We start from the raw sequence: 19,436 nt of genomic DNA on the forward strand, positions 1-19,436 counted from the left end.
TGTACTGCAAGTTTTGCGTTTTGAGCATACTTGGAATTTGTAATATTTCATCTTGACATGAGATTAGGGCATCAGCCCTATCGGCATGATAAAAAATCTCATCTGCTTTTTAAAATTATTATTAAGAACATTGTGTTTAATATTATTTTACTCACTCCACCACAAATTGAATAAAATGGGACTGTATATACAATAGTTCCCAAATAAATTCTTAATGTATATTTTCTTCTATTGCATTGCTCCAAAACCTTTTGACACCTTTATTTTTTTTAAGGAAGTTTGCTTTATATTTTCAAAATTGCTGAAAGAAATATCAATGAGATGTAACTGGGTTTTGTTGTGAATTCTAGGGAAACTTGTCCAAACTAGTCAGAATTGTTCACAACAGAGATGATAGGAACCACATTTTACAATCATTTTATATTTTATTTAATACATTTATTAATTCTGATCTAAGATTGTGATAAGAAAAAAAGATCAGCATAATGCAGAGTTCACTACACGATTTTAGCCCTGATTTTCTGTTTGCTAACAAGTTTTGGAGGTCACAAAGAAAAACATCAGCTTGGAGGCAACTCGTGGTAAAATTAGCTCTAGATCGCTATGTGTGAATTGTTCAAAGACGCGACCCCACCCGACCGGCTCACCAATCACTCGTGACCTGCGTCACGTCGTGTAGTGTGCAAACCACAACGATTTAAACATCACTATGACAAGAGATTGAGTAGTGTAGTTTGAACAGTACAGCCTCCTGACGACTCTACAAGTTGTATAGTGTGTCAAAGCAATAAGGGGGACCTGTCCTATTTTGGTCAAAACAACTAAAGTAAATTACGTAAATTATGTAAATTACTTACAAATTACTACTAAACAATATGGGGTCACCTGAACACCACAAATGTGTAAAGGGGTGGCCTGGGACAAAAAATCGGCCCTGGCATTTTGGACCAGACCTGCCAACCTCATTCAATAACGCACACCTTTTCGGTCTCTTAATTTGTGTATACCAACTGTACAACTCCTTAGGAATGTGTGATTTTCTTTTATTTACGTACATTGTCCCTAACCACCTAGCATTACATAAAAACTACCTAAAATTTTTCCAGGGCTAAAAAGTAGCTTATCCTTAGCCTAGCCTTCTACCCACAACACACACAATATAAATATATAAATTAAATTAGAATGCTGCTGCTGACTTACTGTTTTTGTTGGTGAATGGTGGTTTTAAAAAGTGTTCTCAAATGTATTACTATTTTGTTCAGGATGGAAGATATGAAAGTACTAGCCTAGGCTTATTTCTCATCCATTCAATGTACACAATATCTTATAAATAGCCGCTGGTGATATGGACGTTATTGGCTTATTTCACAATACAAACTAACTTGGTCATAAAACATTAAAAAAAAATTATTGAGGTTTTATAATTTAATCAGATTTACCAAGGGGTTAGGTTGCTTAAGCCTACTCATTACATAGCCTAAGTGTTCTGAAAGTCTTCCAGTTACCGCAGGTTCTACTACTACCTCGCACAGGAGGAGGGATGAGGAGTTTCATGATATGATTGGGCCAACGCTGTGTCAGTAAAGAAAGTAACCAATGGGCCGCAGATTAGCGTGTTTCAAGGGCCGGTTAGGAAACAAACTCTTGCGCTGACTGTTTTTTGCCGAATGTTTTACGCAGGCAGGATCTATGCGAAAGGACTTGGTCTTTAACAGTGTGATTGGGCCGCTGAGCTACTGGTTTTATGGGCCGGCCAGACCAATATATAAATAAAAAAAGTGTTGGGACTGTCGGCCCAAATAGCACGTCGGCCCACCGGGAAAATGCCCGTCCCTGTATGTGTATGGCTATTATGATATAATCATTCTATTGTATGTGCTTAACAGTAGCAATAGTAACGCAGAATTTGTCCCATCATATATCTAAGTGGATATGGATAAGGACTACACGTGTAGTGTGATTTTAACAAGAGAAATGCTGCTAAAACGTCAAAACTTAGAAACACACATTTATTCCATTGTAAACTCTCTTATGGCAGAGTATGGCACTTTTGTGTTAAAAACAGTATGATCCGCTTAACTATTGAACAATAGCTAACCAATAACATACCTTATAAGGTATGTTATTGGTTGAGTTTGATGGTTTTGCTGGTCTACAAGAAAGAACACACTGACCATGTTAGACTAACAGTCTGACCAAGCTTGTTAATCAGCATGACCAACAAGACCAAGGTGCAGATTTACAGATTATTGCTTTTGGCATTGAATTCAACTCCTGGACAGTCTGTGGTGCAACATGACGTTGGTGGATGGAGCGAGACATGATGTCCCAGATGTGCTCAATCGGATTCAGGTCTGGGGAATGGGCGGGCCAGTCCATAGCTTCAATGTCTTCATCTTGCAGGAACTGCTGACACACTCTAGCCACATGAGGTCTAGCATTGTTCTGCATTAGGAGGAACCCCGGGCCAACCGCACCAGCATATGGTCTCACATGTGCTCAGTGTGAACCTGCTTTAATCTGTGAAGAGCACAGGGCGCCAGTGGCAAATTTGCCAATCCTGGTGTTCTCTGGGAAATGCCAAGCGTCCTGCACGGTGTTGGGCTGTGAGCACAACCCTCATCTGGATGTCGGGCCTCATACCATCCTCATGGAGTTTCTAAACGTTTCTGCAGACCTGTGGCCTGCTGAATGTCATTTTGCAGGGCTCTGGCAGTGCTCCTCCTGTTCCTCCATGCACAAAGGCAGAGATAGCGGTCCTGCCGCTGGGTTGTTGGCCTCTTACGGCCTCCTCAACGTCTCCTGGTAGCACCTCCAGCCTCTGGACGCTATGCTGACAGACACAGCAAACTTTCTTGCCACAGCTTGCATTGATGTGCCATCCTGGATGAGCTCATGCCACCACAAGTGTGAAAGCACCACCAACATTCAAAAGTGATCAAAACATCAGCCAGAAAGCATAGGTACTGAGAAGTGGTCTGTGGCCCCCACCTGCAGAACCACTCCTTTATTGTGTCTTGCTAATTGCCAATAATTTCCACCTGTTGTCTATTCCATTTGCACAACAGCATGTGAAATTGATTGTCAATCAGTGTTGTTTCCTAAGTGGACAGTTTGATTTTACAGAAGTTTGATTCACTTGGAGTTATATTGTGTTGTTTAAGTGTTCCCTTTATTTTTTGGGCAGTGTATATATTCCCACTAAATCACATTCTGATTTGTTAATCGTGAATTATATTGTGAACATGCTATATTTATGGAGGATTTGTCAACTGCTTTCATACAATTACAGTACAGAAGTGTATGAATGTTAGTTGGCATAGCGTGCTTTAACTTATATTCCATGCAGTATACTAAAAAAAAAAATAAAATAAAATAAATAAATAAAAATGGCAAATCAATAATGGTACATGGTTAAACACTGACCTGCATTCGGTGACCAAAAAAATTATTCACTAGGTTTTTTTGCAATCAAAGACATCTACAGCAAATCCCTCTCATCCATCATGGACTAATACTAAAATGTCTAAAAAGGTTACCAAAATACCTTCCCAATATGAGAAATCACACTATTTGCAGTACATATTGATTTGATTTTCTATGCTTGGTATATACATACCAAATTATACTGTATTGCAAGATAATGCGTTTGAAATTCATACAAAAGAATGCTTGACCAACCTAAATATGTAAAGCTTTACAAAGTGATTCTCAGAAAAATCTGGAAAACTGCTAGTAGGACATTTCCTTAGTTACCTTACTAATTAAGTTTTATGCTTTTGTTCAACACAGTTAGTTTTTGGACTCCAATTAAGCATACCAAGACTACAGTCAATATCATTAAAACACCAACAGTAACACACATGATCCAAGAAAAATTAACGTTTCTTTATTGTTGAGAACAATATATAAAGGAAAAAAAATGATACAACTCATTGCTCCATGGACTATGATGACGCCATTGCTGTTTTTTTTCTTGTTAGTTTTAGCTGATTAAGTTTGCAATTTAATCTTGTGAATTCTATGGATATTCTATATTTTCCTAAGTGTGATGTGTGAAATTGTACATGAACTAAAGGTTAATCCCAAACAGTTCTCAACAGTAAAACACGATGAGCACAGGGTCAGTTAGCCATCATATAATAAAAAAGAAGCATCAAATCAATTCTGTCTTTAAACTGCAGGCTACTTTATTCATCATAAACTCAATCACTTCAAAACACATCAAATTTAACATCTGTGAAACCTGTATTAAAGAGCTGACTTTATGCAAAAGGCATTAAAGAAAAAACATTACTGCTGTATTTATTACGAATGCCACCATTACTAAATTCAGATTGATACAAAAATTATTTACTGTTCATAAGTTAAGTCTGAAAATGAAATAATACTGAAAGTACATAACAGGTTACTAAAATGTCTTCCCAATATGAGAAATCACACTTTTTGCAGTACATACTGATTTGATTTTCTGTACTTAGCAAATGCGTACCAATTTATACTGTATGGCAAGTTGATGCATTGGAATTTCATACAAAATAATGTTTGACAAACTTAAATATGAAAAGCTTTGCTACAAAGTGATTCTCAGAAAAATCTGGAAAAATGCAGGAAAAACAAACACAAACACACACATACACACATATATATATATATATATATATATATATATATATATATATATATAAACCAAAAAAGAAAAGCATTGGCTCAATGATCCCTTAAAGAGTACAATAAATTGTGTGGCTTTTTCAAGGAGTGTCAAATCAAGGAAGAATTTATCATTAAATGGAACACATACACAGACAGAAAAATCTCAGCGTTGATCAACACATACACACGGAAGTCTGCAAGTCTGTGAAAATGGTAAACATAGTTGACCCCTGAGAGACTAAAGCAGAACTAGTGTATGAAATACCTCAGTACAGTGTGCCATTTTAGTGCAAGCCAGCAAAATATGCTTAATTTAAGCAGGAGGTATATCAAAGATAGCACCCAAGCAGACAATGTTCCTCTATATAAGTCATTTCTGTTGGCCAAATAACAGAAAAAAAACAAAAATAGAACAGGGTTTGAGCACCCAAAAATTAAACAGAAAAATATAAATATCCCTGAAACTGATTCACAGTATGTAGAAGAATCCAGTGCGATTACCTTTTCTTTTTTACCCCTGTGACAATCAAGTTGTCTTCGATGTCTCCAGTTAATGTCGCTCTTCCATGGCCCAACCAAACAAAAGTCCTTCATTCGCTGTCTCTGTAACACACAGTTCGTTTGCCTAGGTTTCTGGTGCGAATTTTTCTGGCCCTCTGAGGCGTCCCATAGGAAATGTCACTTTCCATGTCTGAATATCTGGTGCCTGGTTTGCGGTTCCTCAGCTTTCCCTTGCCGTGTCTCTTTGGACTGCTTTGTGACCCTGAGCTGGACTCTTTGCTAGACTCTTCTTGACTGTCAGAGTTTGTCCCACTATCACTGCTGCTGTAGCTTTTGCTGCTCTTTAGTTTTGTTTTTCTCTGTTTTCCTTGACAAATGGACTTCTTAAAGAGCTCTTCATTTGATATATCATGCTGCTTGCGTAACAGAGCAGTATCCGTTTTCCTTCTACTAAAACAATCACTTTCTGACTCTTCTGAACCTTGTTTGAATAACTTGGAGCGTTTTTGTCTTCTTACAGGTTTCTCACATTCACTTTCAGCACTGATCATGCCTTTTTCCTCTTTACCTTCTGAATTCGAACTCCAGATACGTTTCCTTTTGGATGAGGAGGAGTTTCCTGGGGGTTGTTTTCCACCATCTTTACCTGAGAGAATACTGCTCCTTTCATTTCTCTCTAAACAGGCATCATCTTCAGAGTCTGTGATATACTTCTTCTTGGGAAGGGCTCTGAGAGTATGTCGTCTTCGGGAAAATTGTTCATTTTCTGATTCATCATTCTGCTGCCAGTCTTCAGAAGAAGCAGTCTCTTTCTTCTTTTTACGTCTCCAGTTTAGCACTTCACTTTCAGAATCAGAAGAACTGGACCTGCCATCCAAACTCCCAGATTTTATCGCTGCTCCTAATTTGTTTTTCAACAATGTTTTTTTGGTTGGGATCTCCTCTTCTCCATTACTGCTCTCATTCTGCCCATTTCCTTCATCTTCAGATTTTGTTCTTTTTCTTGAAGCACTGGCCCACTTTGAAACATTGCTCAGTTGTTCAGATTTCTGAGGACTGAATTTAAATGCTGCTGTGACTGCAGAGAATGCACATGCTTTTGATGCAGATGCCTGTTCTTTACTTTTAAAAGTCATATTGCTTTTTTTTCCAACATATTCAGGGTCCTGTGTATCCAACTTTTGTCCATTATGGTGTGGGAGGTTCTCAGGTACTGGAAGCTCGGTTTCTTCATCAGAGCTTTTTAGGATATCTCGCTTGCTTGGAAGAAATCTCTGTCGTCTAGTTCTGCAGCATTTCTCCTCTTCCTCCGCATCGCTGTCATTAAGCCACTTCATTTTACTGACCATCGCTCTTGTGGTCTTCCTGACAAACTTCCTTCGGTTGGTGGACTCCTTATTTTCTATGCTTTCATTTGGACTATTTCTTCCATCGTTCTCTTCACTTTCCTCCTTTTCCAGGCTGCGGCCATTGACATGAGAATCATCTATAATAAAACAAAACTCTAATTTAACAGATTTTTTAAAACATGAAATTGTGCAACATCACAGCTTACGACAGTATGCATCTGCTAATGACATTGCCAAGTGCACCAAAAAGCACTTTAAGTTATGCTGGATTAAATGTACATGAACAAATAACTTAATATAAATGTGTGAACACAATAAGAAGGAAAATATGAACATAAAAATATTAGAGGTTCAATACTGATTGAAGTCAATAGGGCAATATGTTTTCTCTTGCACACATACTGATGCACATATAGTGACCGGTAATGAGGAGGAAAAAAAATCCACTCACAAATAAATCACTTACTGGAATGCATAACAAAAATTTTATTCACCTTCTTCTGGTACTGTCCTTCTAGATGATTTATGGACAACTCTTTTATTCTCTCCATTGTAATGCAGAAAAGAGACGTTATTGTCAGCACTGTCCTCGCTCTTCTCCTCACTGCTGACAAATTCTTTGTTATTTGATGCTGTAGGTGGAAAAAAAAAACCCACTGGGATTAGAGAATATAAATATGAATTCTATCAATAAGAATTTTGTTTGCAATGGTTTTTATGAATGTACATAACTGCCTTTTGCTAAAACAAACATTTTATGCAGAGAATTAACAAGAAGAACTCTGAAGCTAAGCTACAGTCTGTAACAGTAAAATCACTAAATGCACATATATATAGTAGGTGTTTCTAAAACAACTAAATGTACATTCAAAGTAATTGTAACTAAAAAAACACCCAAAGTGTATGTGAATCATCTAATGACTTCACTTAGCAGTCTGTTATACCCATATGGTCCTGCTCATCAGAATCAGAGCTGCTCTGGATGACTGCAGCACGTTTGGTGGTGTGGAGAGCCTGCCAGCTGCTGTTCTTTGCTCTATCCTCCTGCTCTGAACCTTCATCTTCCTCAGAGGCATCAATCAGTTTCATCTTACTGACTGCAGCCATGGCAGTTTTCCTTGGCCTCCGGCCTGTGCGCGGTTCTGAGTCTTTGTCACTAGTAGAAGTTTCTCCATCAGAGCCACTTCTGTGTTGTACTCTCCTGCGCTCCACACGTGATCTGCTCAGCCCATTTACCTGGCCACTGCATTCTGGGACACACAACAGAGTTCTGCTAGAGAACTATAGCAAATGATCAACATAACAGGCAACATATAACATCTATTCCATTAGTTATTTTATGCTTTTGTTGCGTTCGATTTATGCGCTTTATGTTTGCCCCTTTTCCCACCACGTCAAACACGCAGACTGTAAAACTGACTGTTTTTTTATATTCTAATATACCCTAGACCAGGGATTTGCCGAACCAAATGGGAAGAAGAGCCATTTTGTTTCATTTTTAACAAAAATCATGCCATCATCGGAGCTGTGGGATTCATTAGGTTCATTGACGTGATTATATAAGCATAAATAACGCATTAGTTTTTGTAAAATAATTATTTTACTGAACGTTTATTAATAGTTTAAACTAGTTCTAAACTACTTGTTATGGTTATGGGTGGAATGTGTCACTATACCTAGTACATCGCACGCTACTGTGTATGTTGGCAGTGTAACCAGAGACTAGTGACCCATGCTAACCTCTCGTGCACCATTATAAGCACCGACAACAGGCACATAACCATGTATATGTCTTGCCTGCAATAACTACACCAAGCCAGCAACCACTGAGCTCACCAAGCTATTGTGTTCTTTTGATAAGGTCAAACTGTGGAACATTTTTTATGTATCCTTAAGAATTTTTCAGATCCACAGCCTGACCTGGCATGCAAAAGTTTGGGCACCCCAAATCATCAACATCTACAGTTTTACATTATAAAAGAAAAAGGGCCCAAAGTATCTGCAGCCAAATGAGCTTGTTTAAGGGATTTTGTCACAACTGTATAGGCCCATATAAAAGGTATAATAAGGTTGTGTTATATTTTGCCAGACTAGAGCACACGGAATAAAGAATTTCATCAACAAATATTTACTCCCATTAGTCTTTCTATTGGTCAGGCTTTGTCATCATAATGAACTGTGTCTATGACTTAGCTCAGTAGGCACACACAGTGGACTGTTTAGAACCCAGCTTTTGTTCACACAATAGGATAACTTCACTGAAAAGTAGCCCACTACAGAGAGCTGTATGGTTCACCTGAACATAACAGTTTTGATAGCCATTATAAGTCTATTCCTGGGGTTACTAGCTAAACTAAAGACCAGTTAAAAAGATGAGAGGAAATTACCTTGCTTTCTCTGGTCAGTTGCAGAGTTCCTAGTTAGTCTTGTAGACCCACTTTTGCTCCTGCTTGACTGAAGCCGTTTCAATGAGCTTGAATCCCCACCATCATCACTGAAGTCATTCTCACTCCGGCTCACAATTACTGGGCATAGAAAAAATAAAACGTAATGGAAACAGAAAATATTTGTCTGAAGACAAACTGTGGCCAAAAGTCACAGTAAGCTTAACCTACATCAGTATTTTCTTATCTAGTACCAAACTGCTGGTAATTTCTCCTCCAAATACATAAATGTAAAGTGAACTAATTAAAGTTCTTAGTTATACCTCCTTGAAAAACAGACCAAGACAAAGAACTATAACATTGGTGCATATAACCCAACAGTAGACCTACCCTGCTTTCTTTTTGACTCTTTGTTCTGTATGGCCCTTCTTGTTGCTCTGGTCTCTCGTCTGAACTGACGAGAAGATGAAGGGCCTTTGTCTTCATCCAAACCACTAAAAGATGCACCACTATATGCATCACTACATTCTACAGCACAGAGAAAGTGGAGACCATGTTACAAATACAATTAACATTTACAAAAACATATACAGACCCCCTTAACATGTAAAGAATCTGTCATGAAAATACAATACAGGATAAAAAATAAAAATAAAACACTGTCCATAGTGACAATGTTTTCTACTACTGCAGTTTTTAATATCTATAAACGCATTTCCTGTTCAGTTTGTTGATGTTTGGGTGTCATTCTATTTTAGGAGAAAACAGCTCAATAATATTTATAGCTTGCTAGATTCTTATAGATCATTAGCTTACACTGTTCAAGATCATTACCTGATGTAGATGGAGCCTTATTGGAGCCCTCAGAATCTCCCTCCATTGACATATAGGCTGAACCGTGGCGCTTTTGCTTTCCTCTGCTACAACGCTCTGGTGCAGATATTTTGGCTGAGGTAGATTTGGTTGCAGGCAGTTCCACTTGTTCCTGAGTTTTAATAGCAGTCCTTTTTTGACCAAGAAGACAAAGAACATAGTTTAATTCTTTTTTGTCACTTACCTTTAGTCATGAGATTTAAAGTACCACAAATATCTGAGGACAAATCAGCAAGACTACAGCTGACCACATAATTTATATCTTACATAATTTATATCTTTTACTTGCCTTAATATTCATAATATTGGCTACAACACAATAGTGGCTACAACACAAGCCAAAAGCATAATTGATTCACCCCTATGCACAACAGTTAGGGAGGCATTCTTTTTGTGATCTTTTGCACCCTTTTTTCTTTTAAACATACACTATTTGTCCAAATGTTTGTGGACAATCCTTCAAATGAATGCATTCAGCTACTTTAATATTACTAACACAAATATGCAAATGCACACAGCTTGTCTAGTCCATGTAGAGATGTATTGCCAATAGAATCATTTTGGAGCAGATGAACCTTGAACCTATTGGCTGAATGCCTAATGCCAGGTTTAGGCTAGAAGAGTATAAAGCCCTCATCATTGAGCTGTGGAGCAGTGGACTGTTCTCTGGAATGATTGTGCTCAATCCAATACTTTTGGGATGAGTTGGTGAGATGATCATTCAACATATTGACCTCACTAACACTTTTGTTGCTAAATGCAATCAAATCCACACAGCAATGCTGCAAAATCTAGTCTTCCCTGAACAGTAGAGACAGTTACTGGATGAAATCTTGTTTAATACCTTTGATTTTGGAAGAAACAATGAATAAGCAGGTGTCCCAATACTTTTTTTTTCACATATAGTGTACCTTAGCTCACTGCAGTACCTTTGCACACTAGAACAGTGCACCACCACTCCAAAGCCTGCTAAATCTTTGAGTGTTTCTGGAGTTGTTGTATTTCAAGTGAAGCAACCTCTGCTGAAAACCTCCCAGCTCAGCAACAAATGTGTAAAGGTTTTTTTTTGTTTGTTTTTTTTTGTCATTGTGTACGATCAACAAATTTAAAATGTCTGTCCAATGCTGATACTCTTACTTGAGCAATTATCTGCTAATACAGATTTGTTACCCAAAATCTTTATGTATCCATATATGTTACTTAAAAGGCCATTTTAACAGGGAAATTTGTAAATTAAATTTGTATGCAATAATAAAGGCTAACCTAGTGGATTCCAGGCTGGGGAGTGGAACAGTGGTTTCCTGCTGCTGAAGCCTCTTTCTGAACCTCTGACTACGTCGCAGCCGGGAGCTACTTTTCACTGCAGTCTTGTAGTCAGACATGATTTTCCGAATGCGTTCTTCAAACAGTGCAGACAAACGCAACGTCATGCTGTAAATCTGTAAATTATAGAAAAAATTAACATTTAGCACATCATCCATCAGGTCAGCTAACAGAATGTTAAGCTGAATGTGTTGACAAAGGCCATTTTATAATTACTGCGTCATAAGAGGGCTTGTGAGTATGGGAGACAAATCCAGCCAAAAAGCAAAAATTAAATAAACACAATAAAATAAAAAAATGCACTAGTAATCTGTGACAAATAAAAAACAGCTTTATTTTCAATAGCATACTGATATTTCACAAAAATGAAAACGCTACTAAAAAGAAAACTTAAACTTCCCTTTGACTTAAAGCTTAAAATGAATTATTATATTAATTAAATTTTAATTACTCTGGATTCATAAGCTGGAAATATTGTGTATCTTGTACATTTATTATTATTATTTTATTTTTTACATATGAACCTTTTTTCATATTATTGAGCACTTTTTTAAAATGAAAATAAAATGTCTAGATCAGTTTTCTTTAACATGTTTCAGGGGCAGAGCTGATTTAAACAAATCTTTTGCCAAGTAAAGTCAAGTAAAGTCAAGTAAAGTCAAAGCCCAGTATACGCAAATATGTTGTAAGGATGATCCTAGAAACAGACATGCATTAATCTCATACTACTACATTAGAAAAAAAAGCAAGCAAAAAAAAAAAGAAGGAAAAAACAACAGTAGCAGGATAAAGAAGCACCATTAAGGAAGAATTGTATTAAACAATTTAACCAGTGTCCAGCTATAAGGCTATACAGTATGTGAAGCAGTCCACAAACCTTTGAACGTTTGTTTGGTGTATAAGCTTTAGCATTTGCAAAAATGAGTCTTGTGTCTTTGCATAAGTCAGTAGGGTTTTCATAGCAGTCTTCATCAAGGATTCGCCGGACAGTTTCCAGATCCATGGGAGTATCTATAATATCTGAATAGTCCTGGAACAGACAAACACAAAACATTGCCTTTTTTAGGATATTTGCTGATAGCTTAATTCTGATCAAATTGATGCTAATTGTATGATACTTTAGTACATTTAATACTGCTTACTTCCAAGTAATTAAAAAATGTATTTATTATATTTTATAAATGTTCAAAGTGAAAGTATGGTACTATAACACAGCCACAGTCAGACAACAGTTTGTGAAATTTCTTCTCTCCTAGATAAAACACAATTAACTGTGGTGAGATTGAAAAGTGGAAGCATTAAGGAACTACAGAAACAACCACAAAGTGGCAGACTTTGAAAAGGTTACAGAGTGGGGTCGCCGAGTGCTAAGGAGCAAAGGTTAAACTCTTACCGGATACTCATTCTGATCTACAGGCTGACGGAAGGGCTCAGAGTCCTCACACTCAAACATGTAGTCCAGTAGCCGCTTGCATGCATCCTTCCAGGCATCCCTGTCTTGTAACACCTCTATTGTTGTCTAAACAAAGATCAGAGAGCAGAAATACACCTTAAGCATACTGTACACCTTTATCAAGTGACCGTGTTATCCTGCTAGTTGTCCAATAAAAATGCTGTCAAACATTTAATCCAAGATCATAAAGTTAATATTAGTATAATATTAGGTATACTAGAAATGTTCCTTTTGCATTTCATTTTATAATTTCATATTTCCTATGACCTTTTATGTGATATAATTATATAATTTAGCCTATCCACCATGGAGTGAGATCGTTCCCATGCTTATTTTTCCTTCTATCAAAACAATGTCTTAAACAGTCATGTAATATTCTAATATTTCATATTCTAACTATTTAGACAAGGGTTGCATGGCAGAATAGTAAAGAGGTATGATAAAATAAATGTACACATTAGTCAACAATATAGAAATAGGGATACTATTTTAAATATCAATTGTTCAGTCTTCCAATTTCTAAAAAAATAAATATGTACATGAGCACAAAAAAATTCACCAAGTAGGGGTGAACCTACTGCACACCTGCATTTTGCATGGTAATTTTGCATGGTTTGGTAACCGCTTAGTACAATGGGGTGAACAAGAAACAACTAAAAATAAACCTCAGTAGTGCAAGTTAGTTTGTTCCATAGTTCATCAAGGCAGTCAATACAACCTGTAGTTTGTGAACATTAACACGTTTATAGCTTACAACTTTTCAACAGTGCTGACACATCAACTTTGTCTGATCCACTATAAATTTATGACTTAAACTTAGTTGGAAAAAGGCCCTAATACCAAGAACATCAAGGGGGTATTTTGGACATGAACTTAACTACTCATCAAATGAATCAATTGACTCATAAATGGTCAATGACTTCACAAAAAAAAAAAAAACTGTTGTGACCTAGTGTAATTCATTATGGGGAATGTTAAGTGCTACCTGCTGCGAGTTCAGTCCAGCAGAGGTACATGGTGCATCAACATCTTCCAGATCCTGAAAAATCATGTAGCAAGAATGTTAAGTTAAAACATCAAAGGAAACATTATATATATATATATATATATATATATATATATATATATATATATATATATATATATATATATATATATATGTATAAATAAAATAAAAATAACTTACCTCATCCTCAGTATATTCCATGTTTTCAATTGCATTAAAGATGTCCATAATATCAGTACAGTGGGGTTTGCTGGTGAAATAAACAAGCATATTGTAAATAGAAAACAATTCTATTCTTTATTCACGACACCAATATTATCAAAAGGCCCACCTAATAAACTTTAAAAGAACATCCGTAATGAGTTTTGCTGATTGTGCAATCTTGCTCCGTGGCTCGTTGAAAGTTCTTGCATTGTGAAAGATATACATTGTGTCCCAAATTAGTGCAGAAAGTCTCCTGCCAAAAAAAAAAAAAAAAAAGACAAAAAGAGAGGAGAAAAGAAAATAGTACAATTAAATAGACAACCAAAATTACAATTGGCCTTGATGGCACTTCCTCCTCACATCAGTTTACATGAAAAGGGATTGAGTAATTGGCCTTTTAAATTGGGTAGATTATGTGGTAAAATTGTTAAAAAAAAAAAAAGGTATGTGATGTGTTTTTATATTTATGGAAGTTTAAGTGCTACAGAACCACTTCCAAAAAATTATAGTTTCTCAAGGTACATCAGATTCCCTATGCTGCTTAAAGTTCCACATAGAATATTTAATATACTTCCAGAATGCCCTTTATGATGCAGGAAGGGGAGCCAAATCTGTACAGAATTTGAACCAGTTTTTGGATTGTAATTTTCAGTTTTCAGACAAAAACTATCCAGAATGTCATCAAATCATACCTAATGCTATACTGATATACTGGGAACTACAGTGGGATTTATTTTTTTTTTAGAAGTTAAGAGTAAGGATGTAAAGGTGGTACAGGGCAGCTTCCCACATGACACTACAAGGGCTCACCTATAAAAATTGTGCTTTAGTCTCATTCGGATAGTTCCCAGGTCAGTGGGGTAGGCAATTACAGTACAGTAGGCAGGATACTGTATGAGGTCCACTGGTCCAGAGAAGGGTGCAGCAATATCTGTTGAGGCCAGACATAAAACAGTAGTTGAAAATATAATGTATACAAAAGAGAAGGGGAAAAAGCTTAGATTATGGTAATATTAATTACATAAAAAATAAATGTGGAAAGTTTAGATTCAAACATCATATTTATGAATGCTTTTATAAACAATTGGTGGCTTAAATCAAACATGTCACACAACATATTCCTTACAAAATAAATAGCCTGTCCTCATGCCCAGAACAGGTCATGTTTGCCTGGAGATACTGTATTATGATTGAATTTGACCAAGTTATTGTTGCATGTACAGTCTTGTTTTGAGAAAAATCAAAACATTTGCCATGTTTGTCATTTCTTGACATCAAAAACAGTCCGAAGTGCAGACTCGATCTTCGATATGGAGTGTAAATGTAAAATTGGAGAATTAAGATGGTCCATACCCACTGTTATGAGCTGGTCTATGCCTGCTATGATTCGCATGCTCTCCTCTTCTCGGCTCCTTACTCCCCACTCACCCTCTCGAGGCTTGTACAAGATGTCGTTCATCTCTTCATCTGTGACCGGTAGTCCTGCACCCACTGACTCTGGATGCAGGGCTAAAAAAAAAAAAAAAAAGAAGCTACAAAGCCCAGTCGTATGTACAGTGCTGTGAAAGTATTTGGTCTATATTTGATTATTCGTATTACATTATGCCTCATTTTATAATGTACAATGAGAATCTGGAAGGAAAACTGACACAAAAACTTCATATCACTGGAGTACAAGATATTAATTCAAGGTACAGAATCTTCAGGTGATACGTTTTCTCTGTATAAAACATGTTAACAGTAACATACAAGAAGTCTTAACACAATATCAAAGATGCACCATTTTTAAATTGAAACCAGAATGTAAATAATGGCAATCAAACAGAGTTATGCACAGCATATACAGAATGCAATATACATTTGGTTATACCGGATTATACCTATAATATAATATATAATTATACCTATAACATCTGAACAAAAAGGATTTTGTACTTTAATTTTAAGTCCTGGAAGATGCATAATTTATATAAAGGCCTAGTATTTATTATACGAGTAATCAGAGAAGTTTACCATTTTCTGGAATGGCCTCAATGTCCCATGGACTGAGTTTCTCAGTTTCTCCATTGTCCCACCTGCAGAGATGCCATTGTGTCAAGCCTTGCTCAAATACATTAAAGCACACCACAAAGAAGAAATATCTGTGCCTTACTTGACTTTAAAACACTGGAAATGGCTGTCGGGATATTCAGGTTGATATGGCTCCTGACAAACAATGGTCCCAAACCACCATGCGTCATCAATCACGGACCGGAAGCGATCATCTAAAAGCAAGCACCAAAATGTAATCAAGTTCATATGAAGAAACTATTTAATGTGTATGGGGGAGTGCAACATGACCGTTTGATCAAAAAAACAAAATAAATTACACAATTCACTTATTGTGGGCGTTGTCAGTGCTCCCACAACACTCAACATCTGTGTAGGTTTTAAGAAGAAGCCTGTAAAAGGGATGAAGATTGCCTTACTATCGTAGTTATTAATGCCTAGTTTGAATAACAACAACGCACCAGGTTAGAGCACCAGGTTACTCATGACTTGTGGATTTAATAACAGGGTTCACCAAGCAGCCACTGCCTATTACGGTATATATTAGAGTAGATGAAGACGTTACACTTACAAATGATCTGTTCAATGTCATTACATATATTATTATTATTATTGAACAACAACTATGTTCTCAATCAACCCAAAAGACTCCTAAATATCAAAGTTCAATATTTTTGGAAGTTGGAGTGGGTTTTTTTTTTTTTTTAGATTTGGCTATCTTAGGAGGATATCTGTTTGTGCAGGTAACTATTACTGTGCAGAATCATTAGGCAACTTAATAAAAAACAAATATATATCCATCTCACTTGTTTATTTTCACCAGGTAGACCAATATAACACAAAATTTAGAAATAAACATTTCTGACATTCAAAAACATGTCATCATTTTTTCTTCTTTTAGACCCTTACTGGCCAGCCACGCTGTGAAGCTATTTGGATGCGTGTGATGGAGCATTGTCCTCCATGAAAATCATGTTTTTCTTGAACGATACCGACTTCTTTCTGTACCACTGCTTGAAGAAGGTGTCTTCCAGAAACTGGCAGTAGGTCTGGGCGTTGAGCTTCACTCCATCCTCAACCCGAAAAGGTCCCACAAGTTCATCTTTGATGATACCAGCCCATACCAGTACCCCACCTCCACCTTGCTTGCGTCTGAGTCGGAGTGGAGCTCTCTGCCCTTTACTGATCCAGCCTTGGGCCCATCCATCTGGCCCATCAAGAGTCACTCACATTTCATCAGTCCATAAAACCTTAGAATAATCAATCAGTCTTAACATATTTCTTTTTATCTTATGTTTCTTGTTCAAACATGGCCAAGGTAAGGAAGGCTGAAAAACGACCATGTCCCTGAGTATCGCACACCTTGTGCTTTTTGATACTCCGGTAACGCTGCAGCTCTGAAACATAACTGGTGGCAAATGGCATCTTGGCAGCTTCACCCTTGATTTTCCTCAATTCATGGGCAGTTATTTTGTGCCTTTTTTTCCAACACATTTCTTGCGACCCTGTTGGCTATTTGCCATGAAACGCTTGATTGTTTGGTGATCACGCTTCAAATGTTTGGCAATTTCAAGACTGCTGCATCCCTCTGCAAGACATCTCACAATTTTTTACTTTTCAGAGTCCGTTAAATCTCTCTTCTGACCCATTTTGCCAAAGGAAAGGAAGTTTCCTAATAAGTTGCCTAATAAATAAGCACACCTTACATAGGGTGTTGATGTCATTAGACCACACCCCTTCTCATCACAGAGATGCACATCACCTGATTTACTTGATTGGTAGTTGGCTTTCAAGCCTATAGAGCTTGGAGTAGGACATGTATAAAAAGGATGATGTGATCAAAATACTCATTTGCCTAATAATTCTGCACACCGTGTATATAGCTCTGTGGAATTCAAAGAAATAAAAGCAATGAGATACAGTGAACCCAAAAGAAGTGTTGCTTTACATTACTTTTAAGACGTAAAAAGCAAACACCATCGTATATTAACCCACTGAATCACTAATTTATTACTCAGTTACTAATTCTTATGTAGAACTAAGACTAGAGACTGGTAGTTACTATTAGTACTACCAGAGACTGGTGGGAATGCTAAAGTATAGCCTTTTAGCTGGTCGTACCAGGCCTTCTCGCAAACCTAAATGTCTTTTTTTTTTTTTTTTTTTTTTTGGCAACTGCAAACATACTAAGATACAACCTGATGTTCTCCAGTAATGTTAACAAGCACAGTTTTAGCACTGGGTAAACCTGCAGTGTTAAAACAACCGCTAAACACTGACACTGTTCATAAAGAGTTATAGGTCAGACAGAAGCTGAATGTTAGTGTAAGTCAGTCACAGGAACAGTTGTCTCATCAGTTAGAGAAAGCTACCATTTGTGAGTGCCCATGAGCCCATTAAAGTGAGTATCAGAACACAGCAGAGCTAGCTAACACCACCACAAACACAATAAAGCCAACAAACAGTGCAGAACTCATTAAACCATGACCAAAAGTACAGCTGCAAATAGAAAAGCTAAAGGAATCATGTCCAAAGTGACCTTTTAGCGTTAGATAAACATCCCTTTTTGGCTGTTATTACACTGTTATAACAGCTGTTTTTAGCTAAACAGCTGCTCTGCAGGGGAATTCACAGGCTCTCTCAGCAAGTGCTCAGAGTTCAAAGGCATTTTAAATGATTAAAATTAAAATTTCATCTACAATAGACACACTGCACAGAAAATTCTGTTATATAACATTATTAGCCCTGCACAACAATCCTTACCAACTTTGCCTATAAAGGTTAAACAGTCTCCCTTATTCTCAATCAGTATTGATCGGCCCCAGTCCCTGCCCCAAAAACACTGAATGATTCATCTCTGTGACATCTGAAGAGAGCCGAAACGTTTGCACCCCATTCATTTCCCTCAAACAATCTGGAACTGATGTCAACATCTCAAAAACCACAATACAAGTTATCAGGCAGAAAAATAAGAATAAAGCTAAAATCCAAAATAATATAACTCATAACAATATAGTTCTGTGCATTGGTAGACTGTTGATGTTAAGGCTCTTGCATGTAGTTTAATACCAGATTTGTAAGGATTAGACAACAAAAAAGTAGGGGTTCTTACTAAACTTTTCCTTACTTACTAAAAGTCCAAAATACAATACTTTTTTTTTTAAGCCAAGGCATTAGGTAAAAATTGTCTCTAGTCCATGGAATTTAGAAATAATTGACATTGTTGCAGCTGATCAAGCTCACGTCAAGCACCAGAGCATACTACCATTCGACAGGTTCATATGAAGAAGAGAAAAAGAAGTGAATATAACAAATAGAATTGAGTCCCTAATAAAAAAGAATAACAAAACATTAAATATACTATAAATATTCGTTTGTTGTTTTTGTCAATTTGTTCCCACCCCCCAATTTGGCATTGCCAATTAACCCACCCATTAATAACTCCCCATGGCAGTAGCAATGCTCCCGACACTAATACGGAAATGACATAACACACGCCTTCTCCAACACATGCCATACTGTATGTTCACTGGGTGTGTGAACATGTTAACGGAAGAACTGTGCAGTCTAAAAATAAAAGTAGCCCATTAGTTATTGGCTGCTTTGCCAACTAATAATAGGCATCACCACAGGAAAAACAT

The 19,436-nt window shown here is 36.9% G+C and overlaps 1 protein-coding gene across 1 annotated transcript in view; it reads right to left on the reverse strand.

Moving 5' to 3' along the window:
- Positions 1-3,867: 3,867 nt before the first annotated feature.
- brwd1 (bromodomain and WD repeat domain containing 1) overlaps positions 3,868-19,436 on the reverse strand; it is a 38,439-nt gene continuing 22,870 nt past the window's right edge. Inside the window, exons 28-43 of the mRNA XM_072669227.1 lie at positions 15,899-16,010; positions 15,760-15,821; positions 15,100-15,255; positions 14,557-14,677; positions 13,874-13,999; positions 13,723-13,792; positions 13,522-13,575; positions 12,477-12,602; positions 11,961-12,113; positions 11,024-11,199; positions 9,722-9,891; positions 9,278-9,415; positions 8,891-9,028; positions 7,448-7,753; positions 6,998-7,135; positions 3,868-6,640 (exon numbers count right to left, since the gene is read on the reverse strand). Of these exons, the coding sequence (XP_072525328.1) occupies positions 5,244-6,640; positions 6,998-7,135; positions 7,448-7,753; positions 8,891-9,028; positions 9,278-9,415; positions 9,722-9,891; positions 11,024-11,199; positions 11,961-12,113; positions 12,477-12,602; positions 13,522-13,575; positions 13,723-13,792; positions 13,874-13,999; positions 14,557-14,677; positions 15,100-15,255; positions 15,760-15,821; positions 15,899-16,010 (3,443 nt within the window). The 3' untranslated portion in view covers positions 3,868-5,243. The remainder of the gene's footprint in view (positions 6,641-6,997; positions 7,136-7,447; positions 7,754-8,890; positions 9,029-9,277; positions 9,416-9,721; positions 9,892-11,023; positions 11,200-11,960; positions 12,114-12,476; positions 12,603-13,521; positions 13,576-13,722; positions 13,793-13,873; positions 14,000-14,556; positions 14,678-15,099; positions 15,256-15,759; positions 15,822-15,898; positions 16,011-19,436) is intronic.

This window comes from Salminus brasiliensis, chromosome 23 (assembly GCF_030463535.1).
Source record: "Salminus brasiliensis chromosome 23, fSalBra1.hap2, whole genome shotgun sequence".
NCBI classification, from domain to species: Eukaryota; Metazoa; Chordata; class Actinopteri; order Characiformes; family Bryconidae; genus Salminus; species Salminus brasiliensis.